Here is a 25,648-nt window from a genome sequence, read left to right as displayed (position 1 = left end):
TCAAATTGCTATGGGCATTTTAAATTTGCAATATTTTGCTTAAATATTTTTAAAATAAATGAAAAAAAGAGTTAAATACATCTCGGAGAGAAATATGTTGTTAAAGTGCATATGGCAAAATTTTACAAGAAATAATTTTGTAGAGCCTTTTAACCCATTAGCTCTCTCACGAAACGGTATTTTTGGCCCCTTTTTAAAAAATTTCGAATAAAATGGCATTTTGAAAGTCGCTAGAAAGTTGCTACTTGCCCAAAAATTTCATTAAGGGTATCCTCAGTCAAAATCTGTAAGTCCAAGAAAAGAAATTTTTAACGTTGCTGTTGCACGGTGTAATTAGAATATACCAGGTCATTCAATAAGTTTTGCGGTTAAGAAAAGCAACATTCTATGGTTTGAAATACACTTTACCATTAATTTTGATTTCCCTGAACATCAATACTCTAGTTCCAACGAGATTCCAATTTATGAATTCCATCCCTGAAGTGAGAATCTGCAAGGGCTGCAAAATACGCGTCAAAAGCTTTCCACGCATGAACTTTTTTAAACCTGGAAACAGATGGAAGTCGCTAGGGGCCCAATCTAGTAAATACGGTGGATGCTTCAAAAATTCGAACTTTAATTCATGGATTTTAGCCATTGTCAAAATGCGCTTGTGTTTTTTTTTCTTTTACAATAATAATCAGATAATAATTAATTATTGTTTGCAATTTGCAAGTAATCCACCAACAAAATTCCTTTTGCATCCCAAAACACTGATGCTAACAGCTTCTTGGCCGATTTCTGAACACAAACTTGCTGCGGAATTTAACTACCAGGTTCACACCACCCTTTAGCATCTTGTTTTGATTTAGAATCATGGTGATAGGCCCAAGTCTCATCCACAGTGATGAATTGATGCACAAAATTCACTTTATTCTTTCGAAAATGTTGACTCTAAATGTTGCTGCGAAAGTCGTACTCGAATGTGTTTTTGTTCCATTGTTAGCGAATGCGGCACCCATTGTGCACACCCAATACTTCAGTCAAAATATAGCATACACTGCCCAATGCGATGCCTAGGGCTTCTACTAAATATTTTCTGGTGTTAATGCTGTTTTCGGACGTCCTTGACGTCAGTCATCTTGAAGGCTTTAAGGCCACGTTTAATTTAGCAACCCAACTTTCTATGGGGAACACCCACTCACCTGTTATATGTATTGTAATTAAATTTTTATGAGCTGTTATTGTCAGCTGTTTGGCTGAATTTCTTCTTCAATTTGTGGTGTACATCTTCAAGGAGATCCACAAAAGGAAGAACCTACAGTTTTATGCTGCTTCCTATTGGCAGATGATTTGTATGAGAAGCTTTTTTCATGGCAGAAATGCAGTATAGTCCACCCAGTAGCGACCGGTACTATAGAAACACTTTTTATCATTTGGAGTTTCATGTTCATAGGACCATCGAACCCGGAACCAACCAATTTGTAAAAGCTCCTCCTGTTATGGCGGCCGAACTTTTCTCAAAGAGCAATAAAAGTAATAAATGGTTGTCCAATGTCGCGTCGAAACATTGCTTTGGCAAACACTAGCAGTTCAGCAACAAAGTCAAACCAACGAAAAATCTATGACTAACCATTTCACTAGACTGTTATGGCTGTCAATTTTAGAAAAGTTATAAGAGAAAAGTTTCATACGAAAGAGGTTCCTTACAAATTAGTGTATAGGAAACTCAGTTCATTCAGTTTTTTCTTGCTCAAAACAATATTCAAAACTAAACAGATTGTGAACAACAACACCAAACACAAATATTTGAAGCTTTTAAGTAAATTTAGATAGAAAATAAGTTGCACTAGAATGCATATTTTGTATGCAGTTAATAACTCTGAAATTCTATGATGCGTATCTATGAACTCCTTAATGAGGACTAGAATACATACATACATAAATTGGTGCCGAAATAAATAAAAATTTACAATATTTCAGTTCAAATACCTTTCATTGAGTTTGGTGCTCATTGCACCGGGATTGAAGCTATTGAACTAATTTCATTGTTTAAGAGCACGTGTCCGTATGTGTGTGTGCACACCTATTCAAAGTCCACAGATGCATTATTGTTATTGTAATGCTCATTGTTGTTTTTGTATTACACATGCTTGTTAATATTTATTAGATACCCGTGTCGTCTATTACCCATTGACTAGACTTTAAACTGCCTAATTAGTGGGTTTATGCTAAGATGCTCGAGTTCAAAAAGTACAAAAACAAAATAAACGAATATGGATATGAATGTGAATGTGAATTCTAAGAACAGCGAAATTTGTTTGTAAAACTCCCAATGTATGTGTGTATGTGGGAACCAAAACTTTAACGCTCTTCAAGGTTAGACGAATTAGCACCCTAAAACATAGCCTGAAGTTTAAAAATAGAGGTGTAGCCAGAGTTTTCAGTGAACTGAGATTAACATAGTCGCATAATTTATGAGCAGAAATGGAAAATAAATTAAAGTAATATTTTGATATGTGCTTTATATATGAGGCCATAGACTTTGGTTCTCAAGAAAAGTTTTCATTGTTTTCTCAAGAATTTTTTTTTTATATTAAACTTTTTCTTTATTGATTCCTTATTGATTACTGGCATCAAATTCGTTTACAAACAAATTTATTTATTTACTTTTAATTTTGTTCTCAATGATAAAACCGGCTGGGCTGCCAGCCTAAAGTTACCCATATAAAAAGGTTGCCGGCATATATTAGCAAATAAAGCAAATAGTTACAATACATCAAACAGTCGCATCAACTTCCTTGAATCAAAGTATTCGACGTGTAAATTTATTGAAATACTTTGATAGAATTGACGCTGGAGACACTAACTCTGTAAAATACTTTTGTTCGTGTATTTGGTTTTAATCAAACTTTCTACACTTCCCGTTTATTTATGATGTATGTATGAATGGCATTGCATAAAATAACCAGTTTAGAAATATCTTCCTGCATTCTAATAAAAACTAAAAAAAATGTCATTGTCAATAATTACTACAATTTCAATATATGTGCACGCAAAAATATGCTATGCTATGCTATGCTATGTATATCGTATGTATTTCCCCGATCAACTGGCATCCGCATTCGAGCTAATTTAATTTTACTTTTTTGTTTGTCATTTTAGATTCAAGGACGAAGGATTGGCCGATGATGTCATCACCATTCCCAACACTTGCAGTTTGCCTCACATATGTTTATTTAGTTAAGGTGAGTGATTTATTTGTATTGGTCGTAAGTATGTATGCACGTATGTACATATCTATGTATATATTTGTGATTGCACTTAACATTTTATATTAACTTTTTTTTTAACTTCTTTTTTTTGTAAATTTTATTCCATGTGTATATGTAACATATTTATATTTCAACTGTGCGCTCAAGTTGTTTGGCAATAATTTATATCACATAATGTTGTTGCTCTGTCGAATAAAGCATTTCCAGCTTTTACAGTAGCACATTAGCTACAAATTAATTACAGCTGTAAAGAGCGGCTAACATTTATTGTTCAAACTGTTCACGTGTTTACAAATTTACATTAGGGCTGCTATCGAAAAATACAAATTTTATACAAATTCAGTGCCATACCTCCTAATTTTTATTTTTTTTAAGCGAAATAATGTTTCTTATTTTTATGACTTTTTTTATTCTTTTATAATTTTTTTTATAATTATTTAGAGGTCGCGACGAGTAATTTTAGATATGAAAATACGGTTTTGCAGAGTAACATTTTTTAAATTTATTTTTTCTTGCATATTTTATTAGATATCAATTAAGATATGAATTAAGATTTAAGATAGATTGAAATTGTTTTTTATGCAACATAAATTTTTCTTGTTTTAATATTTTTATAATTAATATTTTTTTTAATTATGTAGAGGTCGCGACTAGTAATTCTAGATAAAAAAAATCGGTTTTGCAGAGTTAACGTTTTCAAATTTATTTTGTAAACAAATTATTTTGGTAGATATCAATTAAGACTTATAGCTAGCTGAGCTAGATTAAAATGGTTTTTATGCAACATGAAATTTTCTTTTTTTAAGAGAAATATTTTTTTTATCTTATCAATTTTTAAATATTTTTTTTATTATTTAGAGGTCACGACGAGTAATTTTAAATAAGAAAATACGGTATTGCAGAGTAAAATTTTTAAATTATTTTTTTTATTATTTTGCTAGATAGCAATTAAAATATATCACTAAAGTATCATGGTTGGTTGGTTGGTTAGAGTGGTGATTCATCCAGAATCCAACTAGCGCTTCCGCACCATTTTGTTGCCACATCCTCGTTACCAAATTGTTTAAGCATCATAGTTTGAAATGGTTTTTTATGCAACATTTTCTTTTTAAGAGAAATAATATATATTTTTTTTATAATCTTTTATAATCAAATTAATTATTATTTTTTGTTTAATTATTGAGTGGTCGTGAGGAAATAAAATACTATTTTACAGCGTAAAATTTTTAAAATTTATTTTGTAAACTAAAATATTTTGTTAGTTATGAATTAAAATCTAACGCTAAAGGTTAGGTTAGGTTGACCTGGCTGGCTGAAAGCCATCACATAAACCTATTGATCCTTAGTGTTACCAGATGGAGCTAAACCCGTTGCTTTGTAATAGACATCTTGTAATTTTTGTTTGTTTTTTGTTGGCGGTGAGGTTGGATTAAAACTGCCTTCGCACCATATAACGGGTAATTTTTTAACTATTATGTTTTTAAACAGTTGGTTTAAACAGCTAACGCACGTTTCGTGTTTTGTTTCACTGTCAAACATCTTCAGTTTGGTCTATAATTTAACCATGAATCGTCTTACAAACGAACAACGCTTGCAAATCATTGAATTTTATTATAAAAATGCGTGTTCTGTTAAGAAAGTTTATCGCGCGCTTCTTCCATTTTATGGTCAGTTTAATCGACCCACTTACGTAGAGTGCGAACTGAAGAAAATATCGCAGCTGTATCGGCCAGTGTTAATGATGACTATCAATTATCGATTCGACGCCGTTCGCAGCAATTGGGCCTATGTTACTCAAAAACGTGAAAAATTTTGCGAAAGGATTTAGGTGTGAAGCCTTTCAAAATACAGCTGGTGCAAGAATTGAAGCCGAACGACCTACCGCAACGCAGAATTTTTGGTGTATGAGCCCTTGGAAAGTTGGCCGAAGATCCACTTTTTTATCGAAAAATTGTGTTCAGCGACGAAGCTCATTTTAGGATCAATGGGTACGTAAATAAGCAGAATTGTCGATTTTGGAGTGAAGATCAGCCAGAAGAATTACAAGAGCTACCAATGTATCCAGAAAAAGTCATAGTGTGGTGCAGTTTATGGGCTGGAGGTATCATTGGACCGTACTTCTTCAAAGATGCTGCGAATCGTAACGTAACTGTGAATGGTGAACGCTACCGTGAAATGATATCCAACTTTATTTTGCCCAAAATGCAGAGCTTGACTGACATGACATGTGGTTTCAGCACGCATAACAATGGACTCGTTGAGAGGCGAGTTCGGTGAACATTTTATTTCACGATCGAGACCTGTCAGTTGGCCAACCAGATCGTGCGATATAACGGCTTTAAGTTATTTTTTTCAGCTCTTAAAAAATCACCCTTTAGTAACCGTCGCTACTACGTGTGTGGTGATTCCACTAAAAATATCCCTCCTCTTTTCTTGGATTTTTCCCTCCACCCCGGGACTGCTTCCGCATTGCTTCGAGGTAGAGGCCCAAGACGGCGTCCTAAGAGGGACACTTACTTACTCACCCTGCGTCCAGGGTCGCCTGTTTTGAGAAACCTATGCTGAATGCTCTTCAGCACATCTTGTAATACGTCTGCGTCTTTTGCGAATCTAAGTAAACTTTGTAGCTCTATCCCCGAGAGATATTCTAACTTCTCATATTGTAAAGCTCCTAAGCATTTTAATCTGGTTGTAGCTAATGCAAGGCAGGAACATAGAAGGTGTTCTAGCGTTTCCCTCTCTTCTAGTTCATTGCAAAATCTGCAGCTATCGTTGTTCGTAATTCCTATCTTATATGTGTGCGCCGCTAGCAAATTGTGACCTGCCAGCATACCTACGATAGTTCTGCTTTCTTTTCTAGACAGAGCTAGTAGGAATCGGACGTATTTATTTGCACTCTGTGTACAAATGATTTTCGCGGTTTTGTAAGTGGCTAGATTATTCCACCTCCCATCTATCCGTATTTTCATGTCCGCAGCGATGTCTTTGTATACTGTATTTGAAGGTTTCAGTATGTCGTTTTCTTGTTCGAATTGTCTGTAAACAGCGCTTTTGGCAATCTCATCTACAATTTCATTTCCTGCAATGCCCTTATGTCCGGGTGCCCAATAGATATGCAACCGTCTGCCTGTGATTAATCTCTCTCTCATTTTTAGATGAAATTTCATATGAGTTTATTGCTTTTCTCGCAGCTTTGCTGTCAACGTATATATTTATTTTGGAGTTGCTTGATGTCTTTGCGAATGCTATTTCCGTAGCCTTACCTACAGCAAAGACTTCTGCTTTAAAGGTACTACAGTGGTCAGGAAGCTTAAATGGCTGCCTGTTGCCTAGCTCAGCGCAATAGATCCCTGCACGTACTTCGTTTAACATTTTCGAGCCATCAGTAAATAAATTAAGAGTATTTGTGTGTGCGGCCGCCGTGGCCGAATGGGTTGGTGCGTGATTACCATTCGGAATTCACAGAGAGGTCCTTGGTTCGAATCTCGGTGAAAGCAAAAGTAATAAAAACATTTTTCTAATGCCTATTAAGCTATCTAACGCTAAAGTAGACTGAACTTTTTTCTTATGAAACATATTTTTTTAGAAACATTACACTCCCTGAAATATAAAAATGTAACATAAGGTAGTAAAATAATGTGACCTAACGTGAGCCCGCGCCACATTTAAATTATTAAAAAAAATGTATTAAAATACAAAACGTTAATTCCTATTAAAAAAAACAAAAATTGGTCCATAGAGTTGTTAAATTTCATTTTTTCCGTTTTTTTTTTTTTTTGAGATGAGCACCCTAATGTGCATGCAATACTTATACATATCATCTCAATATTCAGGTGTTTACTATGCCTCATCTAGCTCGTTGGTAGCTCATACACAATTGGCTTATAAGCACGATGCTTATCTGTTAAATGCAGCTAATAGCGCTAATAGCTACAACTATAAATGAAAAATGCGCCTGGCAATGAATTTAACGGTCGCCGCTGCACATCATTACAACGATTGTCTATCTCCCGTCTCGAATCTTGTTTTTTTAATGAGGTGTACTGCTATTCAGTAGAAAATGCCCATTATCGGTAGTTGCAGCCGCATTTTGCGCACATACAAGTCCACATTTATTTTTTATAAGTTTGTCATATTTGATACATCACAGTTGCTGGAAAAATGCTTAACCATAAATCAGAGTTAAGTGCATCTTCATTTTTGTATGCAAGACAGCACTCTTAAATAATAAAAGCGAAAACAAATAATAAAAATGATTGTGCATTTAAAAATGTATTAAAATAATTATTTATCCGAAATAATACAATAGTAAAAAGAAAAAAAGAATAATATATTTATTTTAAATTTAATTTGTTAATTCCAATTTCCAGTTTCAATTTTCAAAGCACTTTTACCACTCAGAAATACCTTTACCACTCAGGATACCTCCAAGCCGATCTGTTTAAAATCTTCAACAGTTTCTTCAAGCATTGAAAAACATTGCCTTTGAATTTTATTTTTGATGCTCGGGAACAAAAAGAAATCATTAGGTAGAAATCAACAACTTTCTGGTGTGAGCCGATACGTGAGAGCTCGAATTATCTGGGTGAAAAATGAGTCGTCTTCGGCGGTTGGTGGTAAAGAAATGGTTGTGTCCCACTCAAAATTGACTGTTTTAAGTTTATTTAATGCTGTAGTTGCGATATGATCAAATTTTCCAAGAAACAGACACGACCATTTGCTTTGAGGAACTTCTTCCGTGGAACAGGAACAACTTTTGTTGGTTTAAGCTCTTCTTGGAACAACCACACTGTGAATAGCTGTTTTGTTGCCAGCTCATATGAATAGATCTAAGACTCGTTACCGCATCACGTCAAGATTCGTGTTATAGACGTGCTTTGAACCACTGCGGCTGAATTTCTTCAATAACTATTTACTCCTTAATGCGTGCTTTGTTTAAGCAATTGTCAAGTTATGCGGTATCCGAAGAGAGCAATTCTTCTTAATGACCCAATGTTCATACGATATAGAATATATGCTAGTCCCACTAATGCCTAAAGTTGACTCTAATTCGCGATATCTGCACGACGATTATTATCAATTGACCCACAGCAACAATTGTTTTTGGCATAATGGCTAAGTGTGGAGCCTCAACGAAATTCAAAGTAGATAAATTTAGCTATGTGCTGATGCCTCGATAATCCATGTCCTAAATCTTAACAAATCATCGCTGGAAAATTTTCACAAGTTAATTCCATCTTTATTTTCTTCAACTCACTGAAAAGAGGGCGAATAACTAACATAACTTACAGGTCACGAATTTATGCTAAACAGTAACAACGTTTTCAATAAAAATATCGCACTACAGCTCATCACACTTGAGAATTGCAAAGGCACAAAATATAAAAGACAACTCTCGTATACCTACGCTACATTTCTTAACTTGTCACCACAATTGACTACAGATGACTAAGCAGGTCATTCCGATCTTGTTGCTTAGCTCGTATGGCTAGTAGCATACTCCTGCTGAAAACTTCAATTCTCATGGTTTTTATTTTTTATTTAAAAAAGTAGATGAATTTCTAAAAGCGCTTTAGGCATTCTCCGCTATATACGAAAAAGCTACGGTTCAACGGAAGAAGCCCCTTTCCGTTTCAATAAAATTATAATTAATTTTCCTACAAAAAACCATATAAATTCAAGCTTCAGACTTTGTGCAAATTAAAAAAAATGGAAAATGTTCATCGAATTTTCAAACATTTTAATCAGAATTTTCAAAAAAAAAAAATCGAATACGAAGTTTTATAGCCCATTGAATTTTGGTACGTAAAATTTAAGTTCGAAATAGCATAAAAATCGCGTTGATTTTTGACAATTTCTTGTGCTGGCGGTGAGAGAGAACATGTGAAAAAAGTAGATACCTACGAAATGAGACTTTTTTTTCAATTTCAAACGGTTATTAAAAAAATTTTAATCTTCAAAATAATAGCCATCGCTAGCGACACATTTTTCCCATCTCTCAGGCAATTTGTGGATGCTGCGCCCAAAAAAATTGGCCGTCTTTGGCCGCAAACCAATCATCAAGCCATTTTTTGGCTTCTTCGTAAGAATTGAAGCGCTGCTCGGAAAGTGCGTGGCCCATCGATGCTGGTCTGCTGGTCTGGTGACTAAGCCGCATGCACCAGCGGTTCCCAATCATACGTCTCCACCAATTCCTGGGTCGCTCTTGTTCGATGTGGCGGTGCATTGTCATCAAGAAAAATTACTTTGTGACGCCGATCGGCATATTCTGGGCGTTTACGGTATATAGCGCTGTCGTTGGTAGCGTGCACCGTCAACTGTTTCACCTGGTTTTAATAGCTCGTACCAAATCATACAACGCTGATCCCAGAAAACACACAGCATTGCCTTGTGGCCGAAGCTATTTGGTTTAGCCGTTGTTTTTGGCTTGTGGCCGGGCGGACCATACGATCGTTTACGCTTGGGTTTGGAGAAATACATCCATTTTTCATCACCCGTAACGATTCGATGCAAAAACGAATTCCTTTTGAACCGGGAGAGCAGCATTTCACAAGTGGTTTTTCGGTTCTCTTGCTGCCTTTCAGTCAGTTCATGCGGCACCCATCTTCCGACCTTTAAAGTCATGCCCATGTCTTTCAAACGTTTGGAAATGGTTTTTTGGGTCACTCCCAACTGATCTGCCATCATTTTTTGCGTTTGACTATCATCTTCATCCAACAATGCGTGCAATTCGGCGTCTTCAAACTTTTTCGGTGGCCGGCCACGGTCCTCGTTCTCCACGTTAAAAGAGCATGTCCACCATAAGCTTCTATAAGCATTTGTTGAGCTTGAGAAGCGTTTTTCTTCAATTGATAACAGAAAATCAACGGTGTCCGCAAATCGTAGTTTGAAGGCACGAAATTCGACATTTTTAAGAACGACCAAAATGCATTGTTGTATGAAACGTAACAAACAATGAACTGAATATTGTTGACAGATGGCAGATGAAAAAAAAGATATGATATTTGGGAAGGTATGTAAAAATATGAAAAAAAATGCATGAAACTACCAACAAATTCTAATGAATTAATTTACACGTGGATTCATATTTTGTAGTAGTGCGAATTAAATGTTCATAAAAAATTATTAATATTAAATAAGAAACAAATAAATTGTCAAAACTTGTCAATAAGTACCTGTGCTATAGTTATTTGACGCACCATATACGATTTTAGACCCGTAATTTCGTTTTTGCTTTCACGTGAAGCGTCATTCTTATAAAACAAAACAACTTATAGTAATGGCCTGATTGTCTTTCCCTGTAAACAATAATTTTCTTCCAAAGTTAAAAGCCTTTCGCGTGCTATTTCACTAATTCCTCAATTTTCATCAAGTGCTTCATTTTTGCATTATTTCGATAAAAATTTTGACACTTGCCTAAGAAATTTAATGAGGTTAATGGCTAACAATGGACATTATTTTGAATAAAGAAAATACAAATTGACATCTATGTTGTTTTTTATCCAATGCACTGGACCAGCTTATTTATTACTCTATGCGCTCGCTCATGGATTCTTTCCGCTTGTTGACGAGTGCAGATTAAATTTTAGTTCGCTTCTAATCCTTTTGCAGATATAAAAACGTTTTCCACGCGCCAACCCCAGTACTTATCTCTGCTTTGGCTTCGAAAGAACTTTTTTGTGACCTCCTACTTCACTTTTCTCATCCATTTGTTAGCGTTAAAACTCATTTATACTAAAGAGCTGACCAAATCCTGGATGCGCTTGTATACATAATTTGAATAAAAGCAAAAATCGAAACAATAATCCAATCGAAATTTTAATAACAGCAAAAATTTAAATAAAAATAAACCACTGCTATTTTTTCGCACATCTCACATGGCAATCTCCTGTACAATAAAGGTGAATGTCTGTACGTTGTCCGCGCATCACTACGAAACGACAACACCAAATGACGTAAAAATTTTTATATATTCATATTTTCATCCAATGAAGATTATAGGCATGTTTTTATGATGGAACTCCCTTATCACAGCCTCCAGGCCGCGCCACAATTCTCATTCGCCACTAATAATCGAATATTTGCTTAAATTTAATCTAAAAAATCTTAGTTTTTCCTATTTCCCACTATTTATAGCACACTCCAGACTTCATAATCCGCATAAGCTGTTTAACTATGACCCAAATGCAAAGTTCAAAAACGGTTTGAGATAGAAAATTAATAAAAATAATTTTGCTTGATATTTTTTTGATTGGTTGTTTTGATTTTATTCAACGAGGCATAGCAACGGATGCCGGGTATTGTAATAGGTACAATATTATGGTTATTAATAAAAAATTATTTTCTATGAAATTATTGTTTGTAATTCTTTTATATAAGGGAGAATGAGGAGTTGTGAGACGGGTTTTGTTTTTGGACCCGTATTACTCAAAATCTTAATATTCTGCATATGTTAACGATGGAATCTTTAGTCAATGAATACTGGAAGCTATTGGTATGGCCTATTTAACAAAACTACAATTTTCCTTAAAATTAAAATTGTATATAATAATATAAAATATAATACAAAATACAAAATACAAAAATGTGGGGAGTTGTGAGACACCATGGTTTAAATCAATAAAAATGACTTATTTTAGTTGTTAGTTCTTTATTAAGATGAAAAATAAAAAAGAAAAGACAGTTGTTATAAAAAAGTGTATAAAAAATGCAATGCCATCAATCTGATGATTCGCAGTGAGAACATGTATAATAAGCAGTTCGTAAATTGGCACACTTTAGGTGCACAGCTCGATCGCATACATTGCAATGAATGGAGTTGTTTCTGCTTAACTTTTTCGGCATTTGCAGAAAATTTTCATGACATATTATATTTGTATATATGATAATGCATGAATATTGCGAGGTACTTATGACAGATGCGTTAAAACGTCGAAAAAAACGGTGTCTCACAACTCCCCAAATCGTTTTTTTTATAAATGGCCGCGTAGTCATAAACACATCGAACGTTCATGCCCAAGTGAATGTGTAAATTCAAAGCTAATAGGACAATTAATAATTTGTATATATTAACATTTGCAATTTGCTTCAACAATTGATCGAATGTATCGCAAAACAAATGATGAAAAAAACTTACCGAGAAATTCCAAAACACAGTAACTGGAGAGACGCGTCGAACGCGTGTAAATGTGACCAATGCTAGCTGAAAAGTGAGATCGCATCGAGAACACTTGTTGACACTTAAAATCGCATGTAAACAAATGAATAATGCCGAACGGTAACAAGGTCTCACAACTCCCTATGTCTCACAACTCCCCATTCTCCCCTACATATCCTAAATCCCTCAAAACCACTCCTACGCGAGCGGGGCCGCGGGTTAAAGCTAGTAAATTATAAAAGTTAAAAAGGCGAAGTTTTTAAACTGTGCTCTCAATATTGATTACAGCGCATTAACTTCCTTAGCCTACTAATACATTTTATTGTTATTATTTATTTTTAGTTTTTTCTTTTACTCACATTCACTTCCGTTTAATATTCCAAAATTTCTTTTTTTCACATAAATTTCTTCTCACATAATTTCGAACCCCACACCTTAACCTCAATTACTGGGGTGGTTGCGAAATGAACTTTGTGATATATTTACAAGCGGCTTATCACACCGGCTTATTACACCAAGCCAATTCCTGCAATTTCTATGCTGTGACACTTTGACAGCACAACGAGCTTTATTCATAATTCCGTAGTAATAAAATATTATCTCGCTTAAACTATTGATTTAAAACGGTATTTATGGCATTACGCGTTCGCACGTGGATTTCATGAATTCACTTATGCCTACCACATGAGTTAATACACGAAAATAAATTTATTATTAACAAGTATAGTAATTATTGTGTTTTCGCTTATCTCTTCGCAGGTGCTTGGGCCGCGATTAATGGAGAATCGTAAACCATTCCACTTACAAAACACACTGATACTCTACAATGCAGCGCAAGTGATATTTAGTGCATGGCTGTTTTATGAGGTATGTATCGCACCGGGCTCACCAGATGGTCAGTCTCGGATCAACTGTAAAAAACAAAAGAAAAAAAACAATCATCCAACCATCCATCAGACATTTAAAAAATCGCTCACACGAACTAGCGTCGAAGCGGAAAAATGAACTCTACTCTAACACTCTGTCTGTCACCCTGTCACTCATTGCTTGCGTCAGTGAGCTTGCGTTGGATTTCAAGGACATGCGAAGGACTTACCGTGGCTGCATATGTATATATGTATGGATATATACTATATGTGCAACTAAGCGAAAAGCGAAATGAAAATGCATTTTTTTCTCTATAACTTCTGAATATACTCTTAGTTATATATCTTTAAAAGCGCAACTATTTTCATACCACGCACACAATCACACTCACACAAACATACATACATACCTTTAAATACTTTTCACACTTTTAATTAAACTGCCTATACTACATATTTCGTATTTATTTAGCTCCAAACTCCCGCATAACGCATCCTGCTTCTACTCTTATAATCCAAGGCCTGCCATCCTGTCATCCAAACCTAACCCCCCACCCGCAAACACGCCTTCTACGTTTACAATTTTATTAATGCGTCCCTTTGAGCTAAAAATGCGCTTTTTTAACCCTCCCTCCTTCCCTGTTTTATTTTTATTTTATTTTTAATTTTTTGTTTTTGTTTTTTTTTTGTTTGAAATATTTTGTGTTGAAAAAGATTTTATATTTTATAAAATAACTGCAGCCGAAAGCTTTGTATCACCTTTGCAATTTTTAGTGCTTCGATTTTTTTATTTAATTACAAAATATTTCTCTTTTTTGTTATGTGCGAAATGTATTTTCTAGTGTTTAATGGGCGGCTGGTGGGGTCATTACAGCTTTAGATGTCAGCCGGTGGATTATAGCGATGATCCCACTACGAAGCGTGTAAGTTTCTAAGCGAATACTCAAATGGATAGTTAACTGAACGGAAAACAGAATTCACACGAAGTGAAACCCAACAACAACCAGCTTATATAAATAAAAAAAAAATTGTGAAAAAAATATAAAAATAACAACAAACAGATTGCGTTAAATGTATAAATTTATAAGCAAAAACTATCTGTCCAAAATTTAAAGTACAAAATTTAATTTCATGCAAAAAATGCCCAAAAGAAATTCTGTAGAGAAGGAGGCTTTCGTAAGAAAGCCGCTCCTTTCAAATGTCACTGCGCTCAATCTCGATTTAGCTAATAGTTAGTTGCAAAAAAAAAACATATTTATAATCTGCGCATTTGTAGCTGCATAAACGCATCTAAACACATTTTCACTTATGTACATTCAGGCATCGATCAAGCGCCAATAGTAGTTAGTTACAAACCAACATACTTACACGCATACATACATACATACATACATACATACACTAATGCATAAATCTGTGTGAACAAGCTTGAAAAGTAGTTTGCAGAAAATCATCATCAAAATCATCTTTTAGCTGCATTTCGCGCTGCATCAGAATTCGCTTCAGTCATTGTAAAAATATTATAAAATTAGCGCATCGAAGGTAAAGCTCATCTGCAATACTCGTAGCTTAATAACAAATGCTACAAAAATAAGGAAAGTTCAAGGAAAATGCTAAATGCCGCAAATGCTAAGGTCGCCGCTATAATTACAATTTTTAATTTTTAATTATTAATTTATAATTTTACTTTTCAATTTGCTTTCATTCATATGTACATATTTTTTTATTTTATTTTTTTTCATGATTGTAATTATCATCGTTGGTTATTACTTTTATCTTCCAGCTTCAGAGTAGAATTGTAGTAACATGGTTTCATGCCGTTTTCTTTGCTGCGGAAATTATAAAGAACATTTTTCACATATCTAACTTTCATAAATATTTCCGCAATAAAAAATAAATAAAACAATAAAAACATAACAAAATTGTAGACCTTTTACTGTATTCTATTGTATTTATTGTTCCTAATTGTAACGTTTTATTATTAATTTATAACTGTATCTGCCAAAAGTTTGCAGAACAGGCTTAATCTACTTAATAATTTCTATCTTTTAAGCAATAAATTCCTTTTTTTTGTTTGTTGAAAAATGCGAAAATGCAAAGTCTATCGAATGAATCTTTATTGCCGTTTTTCACTATTGATCACTGGCGTTTTTCTTCACCAAATAGTACTTATTTACTACTTGTCACAAATGATTCTTATTGGCCAATAGGCTACATATACATACGTCTTAAGGTCTAGTTACATTAAAATCTTAACAACTTAGCTTAATCCATTTTAATAAAAATTGTGACTTCAATTGAAGCTTCTCTCTACATAACTACTAACTGCAAGGCCTCCAAAGCGCTCTGGTCAAAACTGAATCTTAAAAGGACAAAATGTCTGCTTGAATTCAACAGATCAACTACCAGCGCCCTCATTGGTGTTATAACGGGTCACTGCGCTATTGACACCCTAGTCAGTAGAATGCGTGTACCTAACAATGACTTCTGCAGAAGTTTTGAGATGAAGAAGAAATTAAAACAGTACAACAACTCCTCCGTGAATGTCCTGCACTTCAAAGAAGCCGTGCCAAATATCTTTCCGGTTAGTTCTTTGAAGATATGGGAAATTTGCGAAATGTCTCACTGGAGGGACTAGTTACCTTCTTAAAAAGATCTAAGTGGTTCAAGCAACTTCGTTATTCGAAATCAAATCCAGGTTTCACATGCGCCTTCGTGCCACCGAGTGTCATGTCTTAGACAAACAACCTGACTAACCGAACCTATGACTTCATTTAAATGCCTGCTTCGACACATCGTGCCACATCCCATCGCTCAGCCCATTTTGTTGACAGTTTCTGAGAGATATTATTTAGTTCAGTCGATATACTTCTTAGGGATTTAAATCCTCTATGGATTACTCGCATTTTACCAATTTTTAATATGCACCACAAAAACTCTCTAGAAATTGTTAAGAACATTATGGTGTCGAGGATTTTGCTGAACACCGCAAGCATTGTGAGGGAGTCCAAATTGTTTTCTACCAACATGAACAGCAGCTGTAGCTTTTGAAGCTACTGAATCTTATAAATACTGTGAAGGTATCATTAACTTCTGAAAGTTTAACCCGGAAGAAAGTAAGTCCTCGAGCAGTTTATATGAAAAAAAAAATAAATAATTGGTTTGGCCGAGCTCCTCCTCCCATTTGTGGCGTAGATCTTGATGTTGTTCCACTGGAGGGACCTACAGTTTTATGTCGACTCTGAGCGGTAGATGGCAGATGGTTTTTTATGAGAAATACATACATACGGAACTCTGACATTGCCTGCCGAGAACCGACCGCTATTAGAAACCACTTTTCTTTATTATTCGTTCACTAAACTTAATATGCTAATAAGCTTTGTAGATTTAATAAAATTTAATATATGGTATAATAAAAAAAAAATACATTTATTTTGTGTAAATTTCAATATTACTTATTTCGGCATACTTTATTGTAGGGTATCTTTTACCAAGGTATTTTTTAGAATATTTCGGCACTTTTTCATGACTTCAAATTATTTTTATTTTGTATTTTGTATCTACTTTCTCTTGATCTGTTTTAACATAGTATTTATTTGATGTGAGCTACGCAGTACGCCTCTTCATCCTTACTGGAACATAAGCATGGTTTTTTTTTTAATTACCGCTTGTATTTTACAAAGGAAAACTTTTTCAGTACCTTTTTCAGTTCGCAAGTATCTATAATTTTTTTTAATTCTATGCACTATTGAAGTTGAAGTTCCACTTTATTCGCATTCTCTTCAGCAATTTGTTTCCTGCTTTCTTCTTCTTGATTGGCGCGAGAACTGCTTACGCGATTTTGGCCCAGCTTAACAAAGCGCGTCAGTCGTTTCTTTCTTATGCTAACCGGGACCAGTTGGGCACACCAAGTGAAGCCAAGTCCTTTTCCACCTGATATTTCCAATGTAGAGAAGGTCTTTCTCGCATCGAATACTCTCAGAGCCGGAGCGTTTGTTTCCACTTGGACGACATGACCCAGCCAAAGTAGACGCTAGATCTTTATTCGCTGCGCTATGCCTATGTCATCGTAAAGCTCATACCGATCATTATTCCATCGCCTGCGATACTCGCCGTCAGCATCGTGCAAAGGAACAAAAATCTTCCACAGAATCTTTCTCTTAAAAGCCAATTTGGAACAATCTATTTTGCAACTCTCAACTTTATCGCCAAATGATTTCGCTATTCTCCAATTATTTTCCTTCCCTTTTGAATGAACTTTAATATTAAAATTTTAAATTTCGGTTTTATTTGTCAAGCTTTCATTTGTCAAAGTTGTCCAATGGTCTTTCAAAAAATTCTCGCCCAGCTGAATGTTGTCACGCTAACAGTCTTTCAAACATATTTGTTATGAAATGTTGCCTCTACTATCGCCTTCAATCGCTTTGCACTTGTAGCCCTATGCTCCTCATAATGCATAAAGGATTTCACTGTAAATATTTTCTTATACGTCCATGGATGCATATAATTTACTGATCTATACGTAATTTATGTTATTACTTTAAATCTTTTATATTCCAATAAATTTAGCATAAATGTAAATCTATATAATTAATAACTATTTAAGTTCAACAACTACAGAGTAGGTAGATACGACAGCTTATCTTTCTCTCCCACTAATAACATCCTCAAATTTCCTACTACATACGTATTTCCTCACACTCCTGTTACTATACTCCTCCATCAATATTTTATAGAAGTTTGTGAAATGAAAATTCAAATTTCTTTTGGTAAAATTATTTTCAGTATTAAAACTCTTTCGCAAGTTCTCGAAATACTCATATGCGCGTACATACAAATACAAAATTTCGAAAAGCTCAAATCGAAAAGAGTACAAATCGAAATACCAAACAATTGAAAATAGATGCAACAAAGAAGAAATCAACAAAACAAAAAATCTTTCTCTACTTTTCCAGATAGCAATTTCCGGTTGGCTAACGGGGCATTATAACTTCCGATGTCAGCCAGTCGATTATAGTAATAACCCTAGAACATTAAGGGTATGTGTTATTGAACGTTTGGCAATAAACGTTCGCGAAGTAATTTTATGATTATTATAAATTTATGATTAGTTTGCATCCCACAAATATTACGAAAGCACAGAAACAAAACAAACAAAAAATTACTTGTGAAAATTATGCACCTGTGCAATAAATCCAAAGCATCCCGAGTTCCCGAATAATTAACATTATTTTATAATTACTCTAGAAAGTTTATAGTTTTAAATCGATTTAATTTGCATTTAACAACATTTTTGGGCTAATTTTGGTAGATGTTATTTTATTTAAATATGTTACTACTATTCAACAAATTACTAATTGGGTGGTTCTAATTAAGAAGGTTTATTTTTATGCTTCATAATTTTATTTTACACATTTACTTTTTGTTGGGGCACTTGCATGGAATGTTGAAAGCGTTTAAGGGTATGGAAATTGAGCCTTCAATTGATGGAAATATTCCTAACTACAACATTTCGAAATTTTAAGCGTAGAAATGTAAATTCAGGCATATTCGGATTCGATAAAAGCGCCGTTTAATCGCTTCTAAAAGCTTTTGAAATAACTTAAGAAAAAAGTAAACTACTTAGAAATATGTTTAATCACAATTTAGAATTTATGTGTGTAATGCGGAAAAATTTCTTAGCTCTAATTCACTTTTTGTATAGGTTTTTTAATAAGCAACTGAGCTACAATGAAAGCCCTTGAATTCGAATTTAAAAAGGTCGATCGTAGTCGTTCAGAGATTGATAAATAGCGCCAAGCCTGTCGGCAGACATGATTAATGGAGAAATTATGAAAAAGGTGCATAACTTGATTCTCGTCGGTCGCTGAACAAACAAAAATTGATTGACCAAAAGATCGATATTTCAAGGGGAGGATATGACGAAAACTCTAAAGAGTTTTGATAAGAATTTTTTTTAAATACTTCTACTGGAGTAATCGAAATACTTCCTTAGTAAAAATCAAATGGACAAACATTAGTGTGGTACGTTAGGCATTTAAGAACTGAGATCTGGTGGCCAAGCACTGAAACGGAGTACTTAACACCAATGAAGTTTGGAAAAAAAAATCTCTCCCTGATACAAAAACAGCGATATACCATACTTTAAGAGGCGACTTTAAATGCAGAAGATATAATGAAAAATCTATTTTTCTTATTCTTCTTATTTTTGATTGGTGCGATAACCGCTTACGCAATTTTGGTCGAGTTCAAAAAAGCGCTTCAGTCGTTTCTTTCTCGTGCTATCTGGTGCCATTTAGAGACACCAAGCGAAGACAAGTCATTCATCCCCTAATCATTCCAACGTAGAAGAGGCCTTTCTCTTCCTCCGCAACCACCAGCTGGTACCGCATCGAATACTCTCAGTTTCGGAGCTTTTGTATGCTATTCATTCGGACGACATGTGTCGGTGCAATAATTCAAACTCAGAGGTGTAAGGCGCACTTGCTTTTATTCTTTAAAAGGTGATGCGATCTACTGTATGGATTATTAAGCCGGTTCGATAAGAAATAAAACAAGTAACTAAAATAAATGGCACATAATGGTAGAGGTATATCTACCTGAAAGGAGATTCCGTAGAACCAAAAACAAAAAGTCAAAAGAGATTATAAGAACCTGCAGCTTAATCGGTAATGCGGATACTTCTTGATCGACCCTCGTATATAAATATTTTAATAACGGAAATCATTTAAAAACACTTGACATGAAAAGTAAAGTCGGAAATTTGCCTAAAGCAGTCGTCTTATCGATTCACGTGCCTACTGTAGTTAAGCACGCACGCACATAAACATACAGCCTAAAGGCTCGAGCGCATTTTACCACCGATTAAATTTATAATCAGTTTGTGTTGACGTTTAGTAGATTTCGAATATTGTGCAAGCACTTATGGTATGTGCATACGAAATAAATTACTAAATCCACTGCTTAAATTATTTTTCTTTTTGATAAAATTGAGTCACCTTGCCCTGGTGTTCACGCCATTGGCGCCTGAGCAATAGCCATAAAATATGAATGCATTAAAGGAAATTCATACATATAAAGCAGATATTTTCGAGTTAAACTAAATGAAGAAGTTGCCAATCTCTATGAAATCAATGCAGGAGTGCCGCAGGGAAGTGTCGTGGGACCAGTATTTTATACGCTATACCCGCGGACCTACCTTCAACAGGAATAACACATAGAGCTACATAGGCAGATGATATTATTAACGGCTAGAAATAGTCACGCTTCTACTGTTTCTAATCAACTTCAGCACCTTGCCAGCTTTAGCACCTGACTGAAAGAAATGGCGCATGAATGCCAATGAAGGAAATAACTGTTGCGCTCCGCAAGGATACTTGTGCCCCAATGCATCTTAGCAACTGTCAGACACCCCAAACAGACCACGCTAAATACTTAGACATTATTTTTGATCGACGTCTGACATGGCGTTGTCTACATATGCTTCAAAATGGGAGCAACTTGAAATAAAACTTTTTCACTTTATTGGCTACTTGACCAATAATCATATATTAGTTTTCGCTGAACAATGAGCTACTCATATATCAAGCAATATTGAAGCCGATATGGGCCCATGGTGTGCAAATCTGGAGCTCAGCTTCAAAATCAACTTTTGACATCATACAGAGGTTCCAATCACAAAAATTGTGCACATCTGTGCCAACGCGCCATGGTTTGTCTGGAACGATATAACAATTGTGATCTGGGAGTACGACTCACTATGCTTCAATAGGAGTTAAAGGAAACATATATATTGGAGTGTTATCGGCACATAAAGGAATCGGCAACATCCGCATAAGATATAACAATCGGCTTGCAAACCATCTACGTAAATCCCTGGACGTCAAACCTAATACAAGAAAACAATGTCCCACGCAGACTAAAAACGTTTATGCCTACTGATCTGCCACAAAAATTTGAAATATAGACTTCAAGTAATGGGTGCTCTAGGCAGTTCTTACAAAAATGTAATAAAACGCAAATTAATGAAGGAGTTGAAAAATATATAAAATAAAAGAAATTTGAGTAGTTGGAATGCTAGGCTTTCACATAATAGTTTCGCGCGAAAATCTCGATAATTGATGAAAAAGTAACGAAAATACAGAAATAGTAGTAAATAAAAATATAGAAGTCTGCATAGTTTAATAGTATAAAAATATAGTAAGTAGCATAAGAAGATTATAAAATCAATTGAAAGTCACAAAAACTTTATCCCATAAACGCTTTCAATTCAAATATTGCTACTTTTCGCATTGTGTTTGCATGCACACAACTGTAAATACAAGCATATATGTATGTAGCTGTGTATCTATTTAGTATAAAAACATGTTTTGGGCTTTCTAAATATATCAATTAATGACTTACAATAAAACAAGTACTATGTACATATTCCCAAAAACACCAGAATATCTGCACTGCTTTAAAAAAAAATTACCATAGCAAAATAATGGGTATCTGGATTTTTTCTCACCTATAAAAAGCAATTATTTCGAGAGAGCCGCAGTACCCTACATTTCCTATGAAAAACTATATGGAATATACACAGTTAAACAAATTGAATGAAAATTAGAATATATACATAAATATTTCCAGTTACGAAAATCACAAAAAAAAAAAATAATGTAGTATATCTTTTATTTCTATTGGAATGAAAATTTATCTTGTTTGCATTTTGTTGTTACGTTGACGAATTTACAAGTTTTATGATTTAAGTTAAAAATAGTAACTGAATTTTTATATTAAATAATTTTGCGTAAATTATATATTAATATATTTTTCTTTTTATTCACAATTTCTAATATACAAAACAAAAAAAAAAAACAAAATAAAAAAAATATAGATGGTACACGCGTGTTGGTGGTACTACTTTTCCAAATTCACCGAGTTCATGGATACGGTAAGTGCAATAGAAAATTAGCTTGTATATAAATATTTTATTCTATTCATATTACTCATATATACATTAGGGTGGAGTGATTTATTTTTATTTTTTTAAATCGCTTTTGACAAATTTGCTACAGATTGGTTTTTTTATCCCCGACTTAAGGCTGCAGAATGTTATATGTTTCGGGTGCCCTCGACACTATTAATTTTTGAAAAAAAAAAACAAAAATTTAAATTCAATCTTTTCATTTTCACTTTCCAAAATTATGTACGCCCATGCTTGCATACATTTATACGTACCCCTGTATTGATTGGTGTAGGTTGTTGTAGGTAGGTAGGTAGGTAGGTAGGTGAAATGGTTGAAGTGCCGGTCTGGTACTCCTCAAGTGGCACTAAAGCGCAGTTTTGAGCGTTTGGTTGTCGTAAGTCCTTAAACAAATTTCAAAAAGTTTTCATGGCTTTCTAAGGTAACTTGAACACTATTTCCGGCAGTTGATATTATATATTTTCTGACCTCGAATGACTTTTAGTGACGAGCTTGCATTTTGGGTGAAAGTTGTATCGGTTTTATTATTTCTTAGTTATATATAGTATTAGTATATATTTCCCAGTAGTTTCTAGGTGAATCAAAAGGTTTTTGAAGTTAAAATTAAATTTATTTAAAGTTTAGAATTTGATTTGTCGACTTGCTTGTAACGTTTCTACTTCCACTAGTCGGCTCCACGTGTTACATGGCCTCCCACATCTAAGGCTGCATTGCGGATTCCAGTCTTGGGCTGCTTCTGTGATATCTTCATGTGATATGGTTTTCACAGTGTGGACCAAGCCATTTCCAATTTCAAGATGAACGGGTATCGGTTTCGGTTATGCCCCGAAACCGGTGTTAGTGAAGAAATCAGGCAGACTATGGAGACTGCAATTGATAAATACTTGGCGAACTTCTATATTCCACTTTATTGCATGTCTCACACCCATGCAGATACATTAGATTAAAAGAACCTCAAGTTATTATTTAAATTATTATTATTGATATTTTACTGAAATACTGCAGTTAAAAGCCAAAAAAACATTTAAATTTAATGTAAAATTTCATTTATTTTTCCAAATGTGTTTAGACTGGGTGCACCTAAACGTGTAAAATTTCATTTATTTTGCCTAATTTGATTAGGCTGGTGGCACCTAAAAACGTTATCATAAAATAATAATGTTTCGTGATTTTTATCATCTTTTATAAGGGCAGCATTTCTTTGCTATGCCATGCCATTACAAAACAGAAATTCTAAAAAATTTCCATATATCGCTCCACCTTAATTTGCATGCTGGTATTCAAACAACAGTCAGAACATATCTGGTATTTATTTATTTATTTAACAACATAGAAAATATTGCATTATAGACTAAGAAGACTAAGACTTATAGACTAAGAAACGTTTTAAAAAATATTTATCTATTAATTTAAAACTAAATTTATCACCAGTGATTTTTTAAGCGCTTGAGAATTTAAAATGATACTATAAAACGGAAATATTATTGGAATGAATGTCACTATTATAATCTCGTAGATAATTTCATGGCATTTTTTTTTTATATGATATCAGGCATACACATGTCCGCTGCGGCTTCAAGTTAAACGGTCACATTCGATCAGTCCAACTTTTGACTACTTTTCTCAATAAATCTGGCCGCATGGCGTCAATGGTGGCTTAATTAACGGCTTCCAATGCTTCAAAGATTGCTGGCTTGCAGACATAAACCAATGACTTAGCGTAGCCCTATAAAAAGTAATCCAGAGACGCGGAATCGCACAAACGTGGGGCCATTGAACAGAACCACTTTCGGAAAAAAATTTGTCCCAGATTAAATTTTCAATAAATTGATTGTTGAGTTGCGCGTCTTCTTGGAACAAAATGTCGTTGATTTTTCGGTAATTAATTTTCGGAAACCAAAGTTCAATCAGGATGGCTCGTTAGCACACGATTCATGATGAGTTGCCAAACATTACTGAACAGACATTTTAATACATATTACCCGACTCAGCTGTCAAACCTTAGTTATCCATATCGATAGTTCTCATGCAGCTAAAAAAACGCCCGATATTTCGTATAAAAGAAATCAATAGGGGAGAGTTTGAGAGCAGATTAAACTCTTTTAGTGCTCTATAATAGGATTGTTTTTGTGCTATCAAAGTTCTTATTTGCCTTTCTTCTATATTTGCATTTAAAGGATTTTCTTATGAATTGATACTCAAAATGGAAATGTATAAGTGAATGAGAGAAAATGGCAGACTTAATTACCAAAAAATAAATTAAAAAATTGATTCATTAACAAAAAAGTTACAGCTTTCTAAAATGTTTGTTGTAAAATGTTCATGTTTTAAAATTCCACTTCAAAAATCAAATTTTTATATTATACTCGTAGTAAAAATAGGAAATTAAAAAAAATCTTTCATGCAACTTTTAATTAGAATACTAGCATTTATGATCGATTCTCAAAACAAAAAATACTAAGCTTACCATTTCATTTTTACGCGTTACACTGTGCGTCCCTAAGGGGTCCCGGTAGTCTACAGCTCGAAAATTTAAGCTATTTTCAGGAATCTTTTTTGCTATAAGAAAAATGGAGAACGATATTTAAATTTTGTAGGCTTTTTATTTAACTTCTTTTACATACAAAAATGAAAAAAAAAATTTTTAATTTTAATAATTTTAAAATGGGCGCTGGAGTTGACCCTCCCGAAAAATTTGACCTGGACGGTGTTGTCCATTTTAGCTCTTCTATTTAACGGAAACACAAAAACCAAAAAAAATATTAATCAGGATGGATGTAGACATGTCCCGTACTAGAATAAAAATGGCGCAGTTTCGAACTCGACACTCTCACAATCGGGATTTTTTTTAGTTTTTGAATAAAAAAAAATACGAAATAATTGAAATAATAATATAATTCTAGTACGGCCGACAGCCATTGATGTTGTGAAGAACATACAGGGTGCGACATCTTTTATGTCGGTATGAAAGCATTGAATAACTTTGAAAACAAAACACTGATTTGTATAAGTGAGGTATTTTTATTTGGTTTTACTTACAATTTATTAAAACTGTTTTTTGAATACAGTATCAATCAAGTGGCCACCTTTATTAGCAATCACAAACTGCGAATGACAAAGTTATTCAGCGTTTACACACCGACATAAAGGATAGCGCACCCTGTATTAAAATTTCAGGCAATTTAGTTGAATATGTTTTTTTTTTTTTTTGACAACACCAGACCGAAAAAATTCGTTTCGACATAAATGAGTTTAAAGTTTGAGGTACAGGAGCGCGCGGGCCACTCTATAGCTAGTTAATGGTCTGTAAAAGCTATAATATTGGGAATTTCCGCATGAAAATTTCACAGTATATTCTTAAGATCCTATACTTTCGAAATATTGAAAAAACAAAAAATCGATT

General features: G+C 34.1%; 1 protein-coding gene across 7 annotated transcripts in view; it reads left to right on the top strand.

The window, feature by feature from the left end:
- Positions 1–25,648, top strand: part of LOC128855109 (elongation of very long chain fatty acids protein AAEL008004) — a 137,327-nt gene that overhangs the window by 92,396 nt on the left and 19,283 nt on the right. For 6 of the 7 annotated variants that reach the window (XM_054089745.1, XM_054089739.1, XM_054089740.1 and 3 more), the window contains 4 exons: positions 3,145–3,227; positions 13,171–13,278; positions 18,233–18,316; positions 22,156–22,212. In XM_054089745.1, the coding sequence (XP_053945720.1) occupies positions 3,145–3,227; positions 13,171–13,278; positions 18,233–18,316; positions 22,156–22,212 (332 nt within the window). Of the gene's footprint in view, positions 1–3,144; positions 3,228–13,170; positions 13,279–14,119; positions 14,201–18,232; positions 18,317–22,155; positions 22,213–25,648 lie in introns of all 7 variants that reach the window. The other variant, XM_054089744.1, reaches the window with a different exon arrangement.

Source organism: Anastrepha ludens, chromosome 2, assembly GCF_028408465.1.
Source record: "Anastrepha ludens isolate Willacy chromosome 2, idAnaLude1.1, whole genome shotgun sequence".
NCBI classification, from domain to species: Eukaryota; Metazoa; Arthropoda; class Insecta; order Diptera; family Tephritidae; genus Anastrepha; species Anastrepha ludens.
This window is presented reverse-complemented; position numbering and strand designations above follow the sequence as displayed.